General features: G+C 47.1%; 1 protein-coding gene across 5 annotated transcripts in view; it reads right to left on the bottom strand.

Annotated features, from left to right (window-relative positions):
• Positions 1-5168: 5168 nt before the first annotated feature.
• The window catches only part of ino80 (INO80 complex ATPase subunit), a 415492-nt gene continuing 402982 nt past the window's right edge, over positions 5169-17678 (bottom strand). For 4 of the 5 annotated variants that reach the window (XM_072486849.1, XM_072486859.1, XM_072486885.1 and 1 more), the window contains exons 34-36: positions 13759-13912; positions 11671-11883; positions 5169-9028 (exon numbers count right to left, since the gene is read on the bottom strand). In XM_072486849.1, the coding sequence (XP_072342950.1) occupies positions 8808-9028; positions 11671-11883; positions 13759-13912 (588 nt within the window). In that variant the 3' untranslated portion in view covers positions 5169-8807. The remainder of the gene's footprint in view (positions 9029-11670; positions 11884-13758; positions 13913-17678) is intronic. The other variant, XM_072486876.1, reaches the window with a different exon arrangement.

The following is a 17678-nucleotide window of genomic DNA, read 5'->3' as shown; positions in this document are numbered from 1 at the left end:
ATCGGCTCAGGGGTTCTCCAGGCGGTGGCAACCGTTCCTTGACTATCTCGCGGAACGATAATGAAAAGATAGAAATGACAGCAGCAGCAACCCAGGGGGGAGCACTACTTTGTGTTTTTGCTATTTGTTTTTCTCTTCTGGTTTTTTGTTGTAAGCTCACTATATTATTTAAATAATGTTTAATGTATAATCCCTTGTTGAGTTGTAAAAACAGAAAAATTTTTGTTTGAAAAATTTCAATAAAATATATTAAAAAAAAAAGAAAAAGAGTGGGACTGACAAATCCAGTGGACCCTGGATATCGAGGGATATGCAGAATTGGATAAAAAGAAAAAGGGAGGCTTATGGCAGGTTTTGACGGCTCAAAACAGCAGAAGCCCTAGAGGCATATAGAATGCGCAAGTGGAAACTTAAAATTAGGAGAGCAAAAAGGGGACATGAAAGGATACTGGCAGGTAAAATAAAGGAAAATCCTAAGTTGTTTTATAAGTACATTAAGAGTAAAAGGATAACAAGGGAGAGTAGGGCCCATTAATGACCACAGTGGCAATTTGTGTGTGGAGCCGGAGGACGTAGGCAGGGTTCTAAATGAATACTTTGTGTTGGTGTCCACTAGTGAGAGGGATGGTGTGGGTATAGAAATCAGGGAGAAGAATTGTGATAAAATTAAATAAATTAACATAGAAGAGGTTCTGAGTGATCTGGCAGGCTTAAAAGTAGACAAAGCTCACAAGATGGAATGTGTCCCACGTTGTTGAGTGAGGCAAGGGAATAAATAGCAGGGACGCTGGCAATAATATTAAATTCCTCACTGGCCACAGGACAGGTGCCGGAGGACTGGAGGATAGCCGGTGTGGAACCATTATTCAAGAAGGGATAAACCAGAAAACTACAGGCCAGTCAGCCTCACCTCAGTAATGGGGAAACTATTGGAAGCAATTCTGAGGGACAGAATTAATCTGCATTTGGAGACACAGGGATTAATCAAGAACAGTTAGCATGGTTTTGTTATGGGGAGGTCCAACCTGATTGAATTTTTCAAAGAGGTGACCAGGTGTGTGGATGAGGGTAATGCATTTGATGTAGTCAACTTTGACTTCAGCAAGGCTTTTGATAAGGACCCACATGGGAGACTGATAGTGAAGGTAAGAGCCCATGGGGTACTATGAAATTTGACAAATTGGATCTAGAATTAGCGGAGTGGCAGGGAGCAGAGGGTGATGGTCAATGGGTGTTTTTCTGACTGGAAGCCTGTGTCCAGGGGGCCCCAAAGGGATCGGCGTTGGAGCCCTTGCTGTTTGTGGTTTATGTAAATGATTTAGACATGAATGTAGGAAGATTGATCAGTTAGTTCGCAGATGATATAAAAATTGGTGGGGTGGTAAATAGCGAGGTGGATAGCCTTAGATTATAGGAGGATATAGATGGGCTGATCAGGAGCAAATGGAATTTAATCCAGATAAGTCTGAGATGATGCATTTGGGCAAGACAGACAAGGCAAGAGGATACACGATGAATGGCAGAACCCTGGGAAGTATCGAGGATCAGAGGGATTTGATGTGCATGTACACTGGTCCCTTAAGGACCAGTTAAGGCGGCATATGGTATACTTGCCTTTAGTAGCCGAGGGATAAAGTTTAAGAGCAGGGGTGTTATGCTGGGGTTGTGCAAAACTTTGGTCACAGCTAGAGAATTGTGTGCAGTTTCAGAATCCACATTTTAGGAGGGATGTGATAGCACTGCTTTCGCTATCACGAGAGATTGGATAGACTGGGGTTGTGTTTGATGGAGCAGAAGAGACTGAGGGGACGGGGACGGATGGACATAATTGAGATGTTTAAAATTATGAGGGGCATAGAGAGTCAGGAATATACGTCTCCCCTTGGTGGCAGGATCAATGACCAGGGGACATAATTTAAGGGAAGGGGCAGGAGGTTTAGAGGGGATGTGAGGTGGAGTCTGGAATTCACTGCCTTAGTGGTGGAGCCAGGGACCCTCAGAACATTTAAGTATTTAGATGTGCAGTTGAGATACCAAGGCATACAAGGCTTTGGGCCAAGTGCTGGAAATGGGATTGGAATAGTTAGGTGGTTGTTTTTGACCAGCCCAGCGCAGACACAATGGGCTGAAGAGCCCTTTCTGAGCTGTAGACCTCAATGACTTAAGACAAGATTGGAAACAGTGGGGAAAAGCAAAATGACTAATAGCTATTAAAGGGGAAGTGGATAACTATTTGAAAGAGAACATTTTAAAAGACTGTTGGAGATGGCAAGGAATTGAGACTGAAGACAGGGCGATGGGCTGAAAGGGTAGTGAAATGGCAAGTGAAAGCAATGGGAGTAAAGCAGTTTCAGAGAGAACAAATAGAACAAGGTGCCAAGGCCTCCTACTGCAATGCTAGTAAATCTATATGAAACAGCCAAATTATTGCACAACTCATTCAATGAACAAGAGCTTGGCAGGGATGGTTGGAAGGGCGAAGAAAATTTGATAGCGGAACCACATTTTGCATATCAGGCTAATTCTTGGAATGTAAAGTCAATACTTATTGCTCATTCCTATCATAGGTCATAGAATTTACAGTGCAGCAGGCCATTCGGCCCATCGAGTCTGCACCGGCCCTTAGAAAGAGCATCTTACCCAAGCCCACACCTCCACTCTATCCCCGTAGCCCACCAACCTTTTTGGCCATGAAGGGCAATTTAGGACGGCCAATCCATCTAACCTGCACATTTGGACTGTGGGAGGAAATCTGAGCATCCGGAGGAAACCCACGCAGACACAGGGAGAACGTGCAGACTCTGCACAGACCCTGGAGCTGCAAAGCAACTGTGCTAACAACTTTGTTACTAAGTGCCTTGCTTGGTTACATAAAGGGGACGTTAAGAGTCATTGACATAGCATTTAAATCACATATTGGGTCAGACTGGGTAAGGATGGTGGGTATCCCTCTCTTAAAGGATGTGAACAAGTTGAGTTCTTATGACAATCCAACAGCTTTTGTTGATCTCCCCCACCTCAATACTTGCTTTAAATCTATCATGGGTGCGATTTGACAAAATGGGAACAAAGTCTCATAGTGAGCTCGTTTAGCCGCATGTTTCTTGCTGCTCACAGCACCAAGAAACATGCTATTAAACGTTACTTGGGTTAGAAAGGGGGCCTCAGCAGGGAACGTGCTGCCGAGGCCATACATAGCCCTGTTTTCTGCATTGAGGAGCTCTGTGCGCTGGAACTCAGTGTAGCGAGAGGTCCAGATCTTTGAAGCCCCCTATTTGACCCCCCCCCCCCCCCCACAGCTCCAAATCACTATGAGAGGGTCCCCAGCACCCCCGACCCGATCGTCGCTGCATGAAAAATGTCAGCGCGCCTTGGCAGTGCCAACCTGGTTCCCTGGCAGAGCCCCTCCCAGCACCACCTGTGCACCATGACAGTGCCAGGCGAATGTCGTACAGGGTTATTAGGGGGGGGGGTTGGGGGCGAACACAATAGAATGAAACTAGGTGAGATGCTCATTTGGAGCGCCAGTGCAGACACGAGTGTCGTTCTGTCTGGTCTCCATTTGTGGAGACCATGGACAGAGATCAGGGAACAGGATCGAACCTGTGTCCTTGGCGCCGCGAGGCAGCAGTGCTAACCACCGTGCCACACTTCTGTGGAGAGAGAAAATAAAGTTAATGTTTCAGGTCTGTGACCTTTCATCACACTATTTCCAGCATTTCCTGTTTTTATTTCAAAGTTCTGCAGTTTTGTCATATCCAGCTGTGGATGGTAGTGGACAATTCAGAATTCTGACAGTGTAGGAGGTGGCAATTTGGCCCATCGCGTCTGCACTGGCTTTCCAAATGAGCAAATCACCTAGTTTCATTCTATTGTGTTCCCCCAAAACCCTGTATGTTTTTTCAGTAGCCAATCCATTTCTTTTGAATTATTCGCTGGAACCTGCCTCCACCACACTCAGTGCATTCCAAATCATAACCAATTGCCTCGTGAAAAAGAATTTCCTCATACCACTAATGTTTTTTTTTGTATAAATTTAGAATACCCAATTCATTTTTTCCAATTAAGGGGCAATTTCGCGTGGCCACTCCACCTAGCCCGCACATCTTTGGGTTGTGGGGGCGAAACCCACGCAAACACGGGGAGAATGTGCAAACTCCACACAGACAGTGACCCAGAGCCGGAATCGAACTTGGGACCTTGGCGCCGTGAGGCAACAGGGCTAACCCACTGTGCCACCCTAGACCACTAATGTTTTACTCATGACTTTAAACCTGTGCCCTCCGGTTCTCAATCCTTTCACAAGTGAGAACAGTAGGGGTGGCACGGCGGCACAGTGGTTAGCACTGCTGCCTCACGGCGCCGAGTTCGATCCCGAATCCGGGTAACTGTCAGTGTGGAGTTTGCACATTCTCCCAGTGTCTGCATGGGTCTCACCCCTAGAACACAAAGATGTGCAGATTAGGTAGATTTGCCATGCTAAATTGGCTTAGTTGGAAAAAAATGAATTTGGTACTCAATTTAAAAAAATAAAAAAGAACAAGTGAGAACAGTTTCTCATGGAATTTACTTGTACTTCTTCCAATTTAGTATCATGTATCACTGCTCTATACCGGGAAGGCCAAATGCAGTTTGGGTTATAGCTTTGTGGCGCATCTCTCTTTTAGTCCACAAGTATGACCGAGTTTCCGCCTGCTTGCCAAATTTAATTATCCACCTTGCTTTTATGTTGACCTTTCTGTCCACGGTCTGCTGGTGTTCCAGTGAAACCCAACGTAAGCTCTAGGAACAGCACTTACCTTTCGACTTTGCCCTCTACAGCCTTTTGGACTCAACATTGAGTTCACCAATTTTAGATAATAACCTCTGCCTCCATCTTGTTCTGTGCCATTTTTCTTCTTTTGTTGTTTTGCTGAATTGGTCATGTCTTGTATCCTTCTTTATCCCTTATACTACATTCTTTTTTAAATGAATTTAGAGTACCCAATTATTGTTTTTTCCAATTAAGGGGCAATTTAGTGTGGCCAATCACCTAACCTGCACATCTTTGGGTTGTGGGAGTGAAACCCACGCAAACATGGAGAAAACAGCTTTTCTAACATGAGCCACTGCAGGACAGTTATAGTTACTTCACAATAAAGCTGACACAAAGAAACCAATACCGGCAGTTCTTTAGACAGTTTGATTTTATTCTGATACTGTACTGCTTGTACCTGAATCATTTTTGCTAAGGTCAAACACAAATTGTGACTGATTTCATTAACTGATTGTGCATTGAGTTATGGCGTTGCAATAAAATAAATCAGTTAACCAGCCCGCACTATCAGGAGAGGGTGGGGGAAGAAACTGATTCAGTGAACTGGTATTGCATACATTGTACAATTAACCACACAGGCCTCCTCCTCCATGCATCCTCCTCAAACCTTTTCCACTGCACACCTTGAAATGCAAGTCAAGCTTCCAGCGTAGCACAGTAATGAATTTAAAATAAGGCCTCTGGGCTCTGAGTTTACATCTTTAGTGGTGTTAAACTGGTGATGAATCTGATAACTGTTACATAGTCTCTGTGTAATGTGTGCCCTGACCACAAGGCGCAGAATGCAGCAACTTGAAACAGGATTTGAAGATACCTGGCGAGACCTCCTCTCACACCTACAGGTCTGCAACAGGCACCATTTATGTCCCATGTAGGTGCAGATCCTGCTGACCTCAGGACTAGAGTCGCGGTTCAGTGCTTGACACATCTGCAAGGGTACGTGCAGCTAGTAGAAGAGCGCACCGACTACAAGTGGCATGCAAGCTACAAACACTGTATTATAAAGGATGTGATTTGAGTGTTACACTGTCATCTTCATCCTGGATGCTCCAGGGTTTATATAATCAAACTGAAGTAATGTTGCACGCCAGTTTATTCTGCTGGTTAGTTAGAGACTGGTAATTTGTTGTATTTGTTTGGTGGGGGGAAGGGTGGGATGGGAAAGAGCCAGTTCACACAGTGTCTCAGAGCTGCCCATACAAGCAGAATGATGTCTCTTAAATTATACATGGAATCTTTCAACAGATCCATTCCACTGGATGGAAAAACTAACCAGCCGGTGAATCAGAGATGTAAGGCAACACCAAGACTGGTAGCACAGGGAAAGGACACAAGGTTCAATTAAAGAGCAGTAATAACTGCAGATACAAAACTCTGGATTTTAATCTTGATATTATTCAGAACATTAAGAAAATTGATCTGTTTTCGCTATTTAAAATACTGTGTAGTTTCCACTCAATTAAAAAAATATACAGCCTCGGTTTTCTTTCCCTTCCTTTGTTGAGTTTTGGTCTAGCCAATGGGAGGTGAGCTGTCCCTCCTAGGCAATGTTTAAACAGAAGGCAGGTCTCAGGAGGGTAATTGCCATAAAACTCCACAGATGGATACTCCGCTCCCCCAGCCACATGTTTCTCGGCAGTGTGCCGTTAACTGATGGCAGAATATCATCTTCCCGCCTATTGTCAATGGGATTTCCCATTGAAGCCATCCCACCCCGCCGAGCAACCCATGGATGGGGTGTGCTGCCAGTGGGAAAAGAGAACCCCGACAACCCAAGAATTCTGGCCCACATCTCAAACCATATGTAGGCCTGGTTGAAATTGGACTGAGAAGATGGGGAGAAAGCAGGAAGAGAGGTAGGTACAAGAAAGGATGTAACAGATATGGGGAGAAGGAGACCAGGGGAAAGATAAATGAAACTCACCATAGTCCCCAGGACCTTAGGCTGCTCTGCCCTTTTGAGAGAGAACTGACAGGTGGAGAGTTGACCTGAAGGTCACCACACATCAGACGAGGCTGAGAAAGCAGCACCTTTATGGATAACCTCAGCCAGTACGGGAATTGAACCAGCACTGTTGGCATTGCACCGCAATCACAAACCAGACATCCAGCCAACTGAGCTAGCCAACTCCCAAGGGGAGGGATAATGGGGGTGGGGGAGAGAGAGAGAGAGACACGTGGGGGAAGGAGAGAGACATGGGGATGTGAGGTAGTGAGAGACATGGGGAAGGAAAAGAGATGGATGTTGGGCGATGGGAGAAGAAAGAGAGTGCTGGGGAAGTGGAGAATGACAAAGGATGGAGAGAAAGAGATGGGGGTGTAGAGAGGCAGGGTGTGTGGAAAGAAGGGGCCCGATAAGGCAATGAGGGGCAAGAGGAGCGGCAAAAGGGCAAGAGGTGGCAATGTGGGGGGAGAGAGGGAAGAGTTTTGTATTTGGGGCCACATTCACTATTCTAGTACAGTGACTAGTTTACTTATTTTTTTAAAGTTCTGTGAGGAACTTGAGATTCCCAAATATCAATCTGTAATCAAAACAGAAGTTGAAAAGGAACACAGCTCCTGCATAGTCAGCGGTGATAGAAAGATCTTGCAGCAGAAGTGGAGCTATAGTGAAATGATACAGCATTGTCTATATACAATCAGAACTGTAGTGGAATGACAAAGTACTGTTTGATTTTACACATCTGGGCAGTGGCTCATTTTAGATACTCCTCTTAATGGCAATGCAGGAAAAAATGGGAACTTGTGAGAAACTGCAGAAATCAATCCAACTCCATGATGCAGTGTGTTGGAATGTCAGAGAGCAGCACTGAAATGGCCATGGAATGTCTCCTTCAAACTTTACAAAAGCTCTTCATACTTTTCAGGTACACCAAACAATTGATATTCAGCATATGCCACATTGTGTTTTGCTGATACCTGTACTGGAAAACAGGGGTACCAAGTGTTTCCTGTGGGTATTGCAGATCCCCCTTTCCCTGTCCTGTGATCTTTGTGTATTGATGTTTACTCTGTGCCACCTGCAGGAAAGCAGTAATAACCCTGTGTTACATGAGGACAATCCTGGACCAATCACTGCCTTGAACACCGCTGGAAGTTTTCAATTTGGTTGCTACATGGCTCGCTTTGTACTTTGAAAGAGCTGGAAATGCACAGTGGGTCTATCAGCAACTCACAGACAGGAGGAAACACCTAGCCCCTCTCTCTCCCATTGACTGATAGGCCTGAGCCTACGCAGAATTTTCAACAGCAAGTTTTACTTTTCAGCATTAATTGATTCTCAGGGTCTTTAAACCAGCATCACTGGGAGTGGGAACTCAGACTGGATGCTGGAGTTCACAAGCCCTGATGTGCACTGACTGTCAAAACTAAGTAGACTCGGACTTGCACTAGGAGGCGTCTCCCGGCCAGACAAGGGGACAGCACAGCTACTGAGCAGGTGCCACTTGCAGCCACCGGCAGCTGACTGATGCAAATGTAAGTGGTATGAGGAAGGGGGAGGTATGGAGGAGGGTGCGAGAAGCTGAATGTTGCTTCTGTTCTCAAGGGGAAATAGCTTCCGCCTCTGCAAATTAAAACACAAGGACTTCAGAATGTTTACCTCTCAGCACTGGGAACTAGTAAAAATTCACACGCATACAATCTCTCCATAAAATTACTATTCATCACGTGGCTGGATTTTCACCAGTCTCTGTCAGGTTAGTAAAAGATAGCAGTTTCTGTTTGATTTTTCTTACTTTTTTGTACATATTTACAAGTTCATCTATAAAAAAATAGCACATTCAAAAAGAAACAGACAAGGATTCTGTGCTCTCCTGGTAAACATTATGTACACATCATTCAGAGGGAAAAGGCTTCTCCATGATTTCACTTATTAGGATTTTTAAACAAACTCTAAACCTTTAAACATGAAAGTCTTGCAACTCGCCCTCCCCTCCCCACCCACTCACTGCAGTCGTTCCTCCCCCACCCACACCAGAACTGTTCGTGGTTACCGGCCCCCAACAGAAGGGGGCTGAACCAGGCCTCTGCTGGCCTTCTTGCTGGGGGACGGAGAAGGCGTGCTGGTGTCCGTTGGAGTCTGTGGTGTTCCTGGGACACTATTTGACAGACTGTGAGGGGAACTCAAGGGAGAGGTGCTCATGATTCCGAAGGTGGCGGTGCTGGTTGGCCGGGAGAGGGGTGACTGCCCAGGGCCACTTCCTGCCATACCTTGAGATTGAAGAGAAAATATGGGAACAATCAACACACACACAATCTAAAATATCAACACAATTAAATTACAGATCACCATTTTTCTGAATATTCCCTCACCATAATAAGGAAAAAAAGCACTGGCAATTTAGCACCTTATAGATTGCTAGCAAATATGTCTAAAACAGACACAATACAGATTAGATAAAGTTCCCTCTACATGTCCCTTAAAGCACTCCAAGAGCAGTTATAGCTTGGGTTAGAATAAAGTTCCCTCTACACTGTCCCATCAAAAACTCTGACTGATTAATAACACACTACCTTGTTCAACCTTGCCCTCAGTAACAGAAGAAAAAGGCAAATTAATTTAATAAATAGCGCTTTTAATCTATAATGCTAGCTTGTCTGACAGGCACTTTTTATATTGAGAATAATGATTCATTAATCAGCTTGTTTTACTTCAAGAAGTAAATAAGCAAAACCAGGAGGAGGGATGGAATTGATTATCCCCCCTCCCCCCGGCTTTTTATTCCTCCAGTGGCTTTTTTGTCAACATGGTGAGTAAGCTGCATTCAAAAATATCTAATTATAATCATTAATAATGTTCTGTTTGCTGGATTAATCCACCACAGATAGGCAGGTTCAAGCTCAACCGTTTCCTTTTTAAAAAAAATTTAGAGTACCCAATTAATCTTTTCCAATTAAGGGGCAATTTAGCATGGCCAATGCACCTACCCTGCACATCTTTGGGTTGTGGGGGCGAAACCCACGCAAACATGGGAGAATGTGCAAATTCCACACGGACAGTGACCCAGAGCCGGGATCGGATCTGGGACCTCGGCGCCGTGAGGCTGCAGTGCTAACCACGGCGCCACCCTCAACCTTTTTCAAGCCCCCCGCCCCCAGAATGCTGCTAGGAAAACTGGTCTGATCTTACATGTTCAGAAAGACTCATCACTTATGGTGTGATCATGTCCAAGTTCTTAATAAAATACCACCTGAACAAAAAGAAGAATTCAAATGGACTTTAATGAGAAGCCAAGTACCATCCAGGGGGAGACAGTAGAGAACATCTGTGTTGGGTGAGGATGAATCAACCAGCCACAAAAACAATCAGAAAATGGGAGAGAATTCTGTGCAGGGAGAGGTTGAATCAACCAAGAATAGAAGTGATCTGAGAATGAAATATGCAGGATGAGAACTCATAGGAGAGAAGACAGGACAGATGGAATAGTTTCATGTTGGATTTTTTTCCCCTGTAGCACAGAACCACAAAGGTCCCGATGTTGCCCAGTCACTGATCTGCGGTCATGCCCACTGTCCCTCAATATTGTTTTACCCTCAGGATTCTGGTTTTGTTTCTGGCCCAGAAAGGAAGGTAGGCCAAATTGAAGCCACGGCAATAGGGTTCTCACTGAAGGCAGTATTTAGAGAGAAAGCAATTGGCACCTTTTATTATTGGCAGTGTCAAGAGAGCAGTGAATGCTGGACTCTTATTATACAAGTTTAGGTTCATTCACTTGTCCAAAGTAAATAAATCTACTCACTGGTTTTGAACCCAAGTCTTGGCCTGGTAAGAGTGTTCATTCAGTCCAGTTTTTGAAGAGAGAGAATCACATAGAATGCCGTTAAATGGTGCTTGATATTTGGCAGTAAAGGTTCAAAGGGATCTCAATGTCAAGAGTATGGGAGCAGTCAGTCACATTTGAAAAGTGAAATAAATGCGTTAAAAGCAGTTCAGACTCATTACTGGGATGAGGGGCTTATCTTATGAAGAATGGTTGAGCCTATACCCATTGGAGTTTAGAAAAATGAGAGGTGAACTTATTGAGACAAATAAGATCCTGATGTGATTTGATGGAGTAGATACTGGGAGGATGCTTCCATGTGTAGAAGTCCAGAACTAGGGGACACAGTTTCAGAATAAGAATCTCCCTTTTGAGACGGAGATGAGAAGGGTTGTTAGTATGTGGAATTCTCTTCCCCAGAAAGCAGTGGAGGTTCATAGAATTGTAGAATTTACAGTGGAGGCCATTCAGCCCATCGAATCTGCACCGGCTCTTGGAAAGAGCACCCTACCCAAGTCCACAGCTCCACCCTATCCCCATAACCCAGTAACCGCACCCAACACTAAGGGCAATTTTGGACATTAAGGGCAATTTAGCATGGCCAATCCACCTAACCTGCACATCTTTGGACTGTGGGAGGAAACCGGAGCACCCGGAGGAAACCCACGCACACACGGGGAGAACGTGCAGACTCCGCACAGACAGTGACCCAGCGGGGAATCGAGCCTGGGACCCTGGAGCTGTGAAGCTAACCACTATGCTACCGTGCTGCCCTTGAATGTGTTTGAGGCAGATTTTTGATTAACAAGGGAGTGAAGGGTTATGGGGAGCAGACGGGAAAATGGAGTTGAGACCACAGGCAGATCTGCCATGATCTTACTAAATGGCAAGTAGGCTTGAAGGGCCTACTCCTGTTCCCAAGTTGCACAAACCCAGTGTTAGTGACAGCAATGGAATAGTTTAGAGTAAGCTCAGTACAAACCGTGCCAAGGTTGGCACTGTATCTAGAGGCATTTGACGTAGAAAATGCTACTACTGCTTGAAGGCGGACACCGTAGAGCACTTCCACCAGGTGCTTAGTCTGTTCCTTACCTTTGGACACATTATACCCGTATGCAGCATATGCAGCAGCTGAAGCTGCTGCTGCCCCTGCCCTGGCCCCCGCCATCGCTGCAGCACTGCCAGCAGTGGACTTGCGCCCTCGGTTTTTCCCCGAACCTTTTGACGTACTTCCAGATCCTTTAGGACGGCCCCTGCCCCTCCCTGAAGGGCCCATGTTAATACCAGACTTGTCTTGCGAAACACCTGCAAAGTAAGGAGATTCATGCATCATCACCCAGGATATCAAAGGCAGAACTGTGCTTATTCTACCGCACTACTCACTCTGCCACGTGCCCACATTAAGAGGATGTGTGTCAGCTAGGGTCCAAAGCCTGTCACAAGATATGTGAAGCCACAGGCACCAACAGCTGCCCAATCAATCTCTGGGGAGGAGGCGAAGAAGGAATTGGCCTTCGTCTCTGTTTTATAAACAGTATCAGTCCCCCTCCTCACCATACTGAAACAGCCTGTTTTTTTATCTTTAGTCTTTGCCCCACTACATATTCACTCGTTGTTCTGGCTGATGATTCAGAATCATAGAAGAATCATAGAATCCCTGCAGTGCAGGAGACCGCTATTGAGTCTCCACCGACCCTTCAAAAGAGCACTCTTCCTGTTCACCCTCCTGTCCAGTCCCGTAACCCCATAACCTAACCTGAACATCCTTGGACACCAAGGGCAATTTATCATGGTCAATCCACCTAACCAACACATCTTTGGAGATGTTCACAACCGGAACACCGGGGGGGGAAACCCACGCAGGCATGGGGAGAATGTATAAATCCACATAGATAATGATCCAGGGTCGGAATTGAACCCGGGTCTCTGGTATGGTGAGGCAGCAGTGCTAACCACTGTGCCACCTAGTTGCCTTTTCCCAACTAGGGAAGGTTTGTTGAGTCAAGAGGATAGAAGGATGCGACTGGGTCGCACAGGCTGATGAATGTCTCAGCCTAGAATGGTCCCCGGGGATGCACCTCATTACCCTGTTTCTTCTATAGTTTCTCAGAGTTTACTGCACTGATTTGGAGCATTTTCACTCCAATCAGTAGCAAAGGGATAACCATGGAGGTGACAAAGAGAGAATTAGAGCAACAGATAAAATAAGGCATGGAGCATGCACGTATATGTGCACGCGCAAACACATACAGATGTGTGTACACACATGCAAATAGGCAGACATACAGACACACAGAGATACAGAAATACATATGTGTAAATATACAGACAATAGATGTTCTTTAGGGAAGGAAAACTGCTGTCTTGACCTGGTATGGCCTATATTTGAGTCCAGATCCAAGGAAATGTGTTTGACGCTCAACTTCCCTCAAATGACCTAGCAAGCCACCAAATTTTATCTAACGGCCAAGAAAAGGTCTTAGAACAATGAAATCACACCATATCAACTGAGGCACCAGCATTGCCTAGAACTCCCTACCCAGCACTCACAGCCTAGAACTCCCTACCCAGCACTCACAGCCTAGAGCTCCCTACCCAGCACTCTGGGTTTACCTGCATTACAGCAGTTCAAAAGGTGGCTCAACACCACCTTCCCAAGGGCAATAAATGCTGGCCTGCCAGCAATGTCCACATCCCGTGAATTAATTAAAAAAAAAAAAGACAAATGCAGATATAAACATACAAATACACACAAACAGATATACACCCATGGGAAGATGTATAGACACTGAAACAAGCAAATGTATAGGTGCACACACACATGTAGATACACATATAGAATTACTAGCAGGATATGAAAAAACAATTCACCAAGTGCAGAGGGGAAGATTACAAATTGACACTTTGGACTGATATCACAGCTGAATTGTTCTCCTGCCTCCCACTAATCCCCAGCTGCTAATTCTATTTATAATCACAAGCTTGAGTGGTACAACAAAACAAACAGGAAACTAGACAATTAAACAGTACGGGTGACGATCACTGCCCCGGGTGACTCAAAGTCACGCAACGACATCCGACTTTAATCCAAGGTTACAAAGTAATCAACTATGTTCCCAGCCATACATTTGGTGCACCGATGGGTTGCACGACGCACCAGGAGCTTTCTGTATGTCATACCATTCACATGGTCCGAAGTTGAGCCTGCAATGGAGACGGGGGAATTGGTCGCTCTAGACTGTGATGCAGATGTTGGATCGTCAACGATTACAAGGTCACTGCTGCTTTCATCAGGTGCAATAGATCCGGTGTGCTGTTCACTGCTCATGGATATCTGTGAGAACAAAGGGTAAAGGTTATATCAAACGCTTGCGTGCTTTTGGACAAGTGCACTGCACATCACTAGATCCCAATAAACCTGCACCTGACAATCCATTCCCTGTATTATGGGAGTTCCTGCACATCCTGGGCAGTGATATGGGTAAAACAGACCAGTAGGATATTGACAATAATCTAGAAGAGAGTGTGAGCGCGAGAGCATGTGAGAGGAGAGGCCGAGCGCGAGAGGGGAGGTCGAGCGCGAGAGGGGAGGTCGAGCGCGAGAGGAGAGGTCAAGCGCGAGAGGAGAGGTCGAGCGCGAGAGGAGAGGTCAAGCGCGAGAGGAGAGGTCGAGCGCGAGAGAGGTCGAGCGCGAGAGGAGGTCGAACGCGAGAGGAGGTCGGACGCGAGTGGAGAGGTCGAGCGCGAGAGGAGAGGTCGAGCACAAGAGGAGAAGTCAAGCATGAGAGGAGAGTCGAGCGCGAGAGGAGAGTCGAGCGCGAGAGGAGAGGTCGAGTGCAAGAGAGAACTGATGATGCTGACTGATTAACTTTATACATGTCACACTGATGTTCTACAGAGCCTCTTAATAGATGGATCAAAAAAGTCACAGACACATCCATATCTAATTATTACATGAAGCTGGTCTAATTCCCCAACCTTCAATCATAAAAGCTCAGTCCAAAACACCTTTTTGATAAAGTTCATCAAGATTAATTCCAAAACAAGAAAGAATGAGCCACATGAACCTTTGGTGAAACAGTCCCATTTCTAAGCCATTAGCAATAAATGCTGATTGTAGTGTGCAGCACACACGTTTTATTTGGGCTCTCCATTGAAACATCTGTGCGAACAGTTTTATTTTGTGCCAAAGAAAATGACCAAATTAATTTGAATCAGGTCGCATACACAACAGTCTCAGAAGTGCAAAATTCCCCTTCCCTCTTTAATTTTTGTCTTCCATTTTGTTTCTCTCATTCACCTATCTCTTCCTATTCCTTTAAAAAGATTCCAGACTGCCTGTTTTCCACAATACTCCTCTAAATAATCCCAGACACATTCCCTTGTTTTTAAAAAAATAAAATAATTTTTATTCAAATTTTCACAAAATATCAACAACAAAATACAGAAAAAGAACAAATCCCCCCCCATATACATAAATAATAAATTAACAGCCTTCATCAACACAAAGGCAAAGATACACGCCCACTCAAGAAAAACGAACCAACCCCCGGGTTGCTGCTGACCATCTTCTAACGTTCTGCCAGGAAGTCTAGGAACAGTTGCCACAGCCTGAATAACCCTTGCATCGATCCCCTTAAGGCGAATTTCACCCTCTCCAATTTAATAAACCCCGCCATATCGCTGATCCAGGATTCCACATTTGGGGGCCTCGCATCTTTCCACGGAAGAAGAATCCTTCGCCGGGCTACCAGGGACGCAAAGGCCAGAATACCGGCCTCTTTCGCCTCCTGCACTCCTGGCTCCTCTGCCACCCCAAATATTGCGAGCCCCCAGCCCGGCTTGACCCTGGAACCTACCACCCCCGACACCGTCCTCGCTACACCCTTCCAAGAGTCCTCCAGCGCTGGGCAGGCCCAGAACATGTGGGTGTGATTTGCTGGGCTCCCCGAGCACCTAACACACCTGTCCTCGCACCCAAAGAACCGGCTTATCCTTGCCCCGGTCATGTGAACCCTATGCAGCACCTTAAATTGTATGAGGCTGAGCCTCGCGCAAGAGGAGGAAGAGTTCACCCTCCCCAGCGCGTCTCCTCACCCAACTCCTCCTCCCACTTACCCTTTAGCTCCTCCACCGAGGCCTCCTCCTCCTCCTGCATCACCTGATACGTTGCCGAGATCCTTCCCTCTACAACCCACCCCCCCGACAACACCCCGTCCTGGACCCCGCGTGGCGGCAGCAGTGGGAACTCCACCACCTGCTGCTGAACAAACGCCCTTACCTGCATATATCTGAAGGTGTTCCCCCGGGGGGAGCCCAAACCTCTCCTCCAGCTCACCCAGGCTCGCGAACTTCCCGTCCACAAACAGGTCCCCCATCCTTCTAATACCTACCCTGTGCCAGCTCAGAAACCCTTTGTCCGTCCTCCCCGGGACAAACCGGTAGTTCCCCCGAATCGGGGACCACACCGAGGCCCCCACCTTCCCCCTGTGACGTCTCCATTTCCCCCAAATTTTGAGGGTAGCCGCCACCACCGGGCCCGTGGTGTACCTCGTTGGAGGAAGCGGCAGCGGCGCCGTCACCAGCGCCTCCAGGCTTGTGTCCACACAGGACGCCATCTCCAGCCTCTTCAATGCCGCCCCATCACCCACTTACGCACCATTGCCATTGGCCCAATAATACCCAGAGGCTAGGCAGCGCCAACCCCCCCCCCCCCCCCCCCCCCCCCTCCATCCCATCCCAGCACCGCTCCAGGAACACCCTTCCCACCCTCGGGGTCTTCTGCGCCCACACAAACCCCATAACGCTCCTGTTAACCCGCCTGAAGAAGGCCCTAGGGATCAGGATGGGGAGGCATTGGAACAGGAACAAAAACCTCGGGAGCACCGTCATTTTAACTGACTGCACTCTACCCGCCAGGGAGAGTGGCAGCACATCCCACCTCTTAAACTCCTCCTCCATCTGCTCCACCAGCCTTGTGAAGTTAAGCTTATGTAGGGCCCCCCAGCTCCTAGCCACCTGGACTCCTCTCCGCCCTTTTTAGTGGGAGCTCACCAATCCCCCTCTTCTGGTCCCCCGGGTGCACTACGACCCAACTCTCTCTCCTCCCCATATTAAGCTTGTACCCGGAGAAATCTCCAAACTTCCTAAGGATCCTCATCACCTCCAGCATTCCCCCCACCGGGTCTGCCACATATAGCAGCAAATCATCCGCATAGAGCGACACCCAATGCTTCTCCCCACCCCGCACCAGCCCCTTCCAATTCCTCGACTCCCTCAACGCCATGGCCAGGGGTTCAATCGCCAGTGCAAAGAGCAGGGGGGTCAGGGGACACCCCTGCCTCGTCCCCCGGTGTAGCCGGAAATACTCTGACCTCCTTCTATTCGTGGCCACACTTGCCACCGGGGCTTCATACAGCAGCCTCACCCACCTGACGAACCCCTCCCCGAACCCAAAACTTTTCAACACCTCCCACAGGTACCCCCACTCCACCCTATCAAAGGCCTTCTCCGCATCCATCGCCGCCACTATCTCCGCCTCCCCTTCCATCGCCGGCATCATTATAACATTCAAGAGCCTCCGTACATTGCTATTCAACTGCCTCCCTTTCACAAACCCCGTCTGATCCTCGTGTATGACCTGCGGCACATAGTCCTCTATCCTCATGGCCAAAATCTTTGCCAGCAACTTTGCGTCTACATTTAAGTGTGAGATCGGCCTATATGACCCACACTGTAGGGGATCCTTGTCCCGCTTCAGGATCAGGGAAATCAGCGTTCTAGACATCGTCGGGGGCAGAGACCCCCTTTCCCTTGCCTCGTTAAAGGTCCTTACCAACAGCGGGCCCAGCAGGTCCACATACTTCTTGTAAAATTCAACCGGGAACCCATCCGGCCCCCGATGCCTTCCCCGCCTGCATATTCCCTATCCCTTTGACCAACTCCTCCACCCAACCGGCACCCCCAACCCCGCCACCTGCCCCTCCTCCACCCTCGGAAACCTGTCGGTCCAGGAAGCGACCCATCCCTCCCTCTTCCAGTGGGGCATCAGACCGGTACAGTTCCTCGTAGAAGTCCCTGAAGACCCCACTGATACCCAC

The sequence above is a fragment of the Scyliorhinus torazame genome, chromosome 2 (assembly GCF_047496885.1).
Source record: "Scyliorhinus torazame isolate Kashiwa2021f chromosome 2, sScyTor2.1, whole genome shotgun sequence".
Lineage (NCBI taxonomy): Eukaryota > Metazoa > Chordata > Chondrichthyes > Carcharhiniformes > Scyliorhinidae > Scyliorhinus > Scyliorhinus torazame.
The sequence above is the reverse complement of the archived record's forward strand: the minus strand, read 5'-3'. Positions and strand labels throughout refer to the sequence as shown.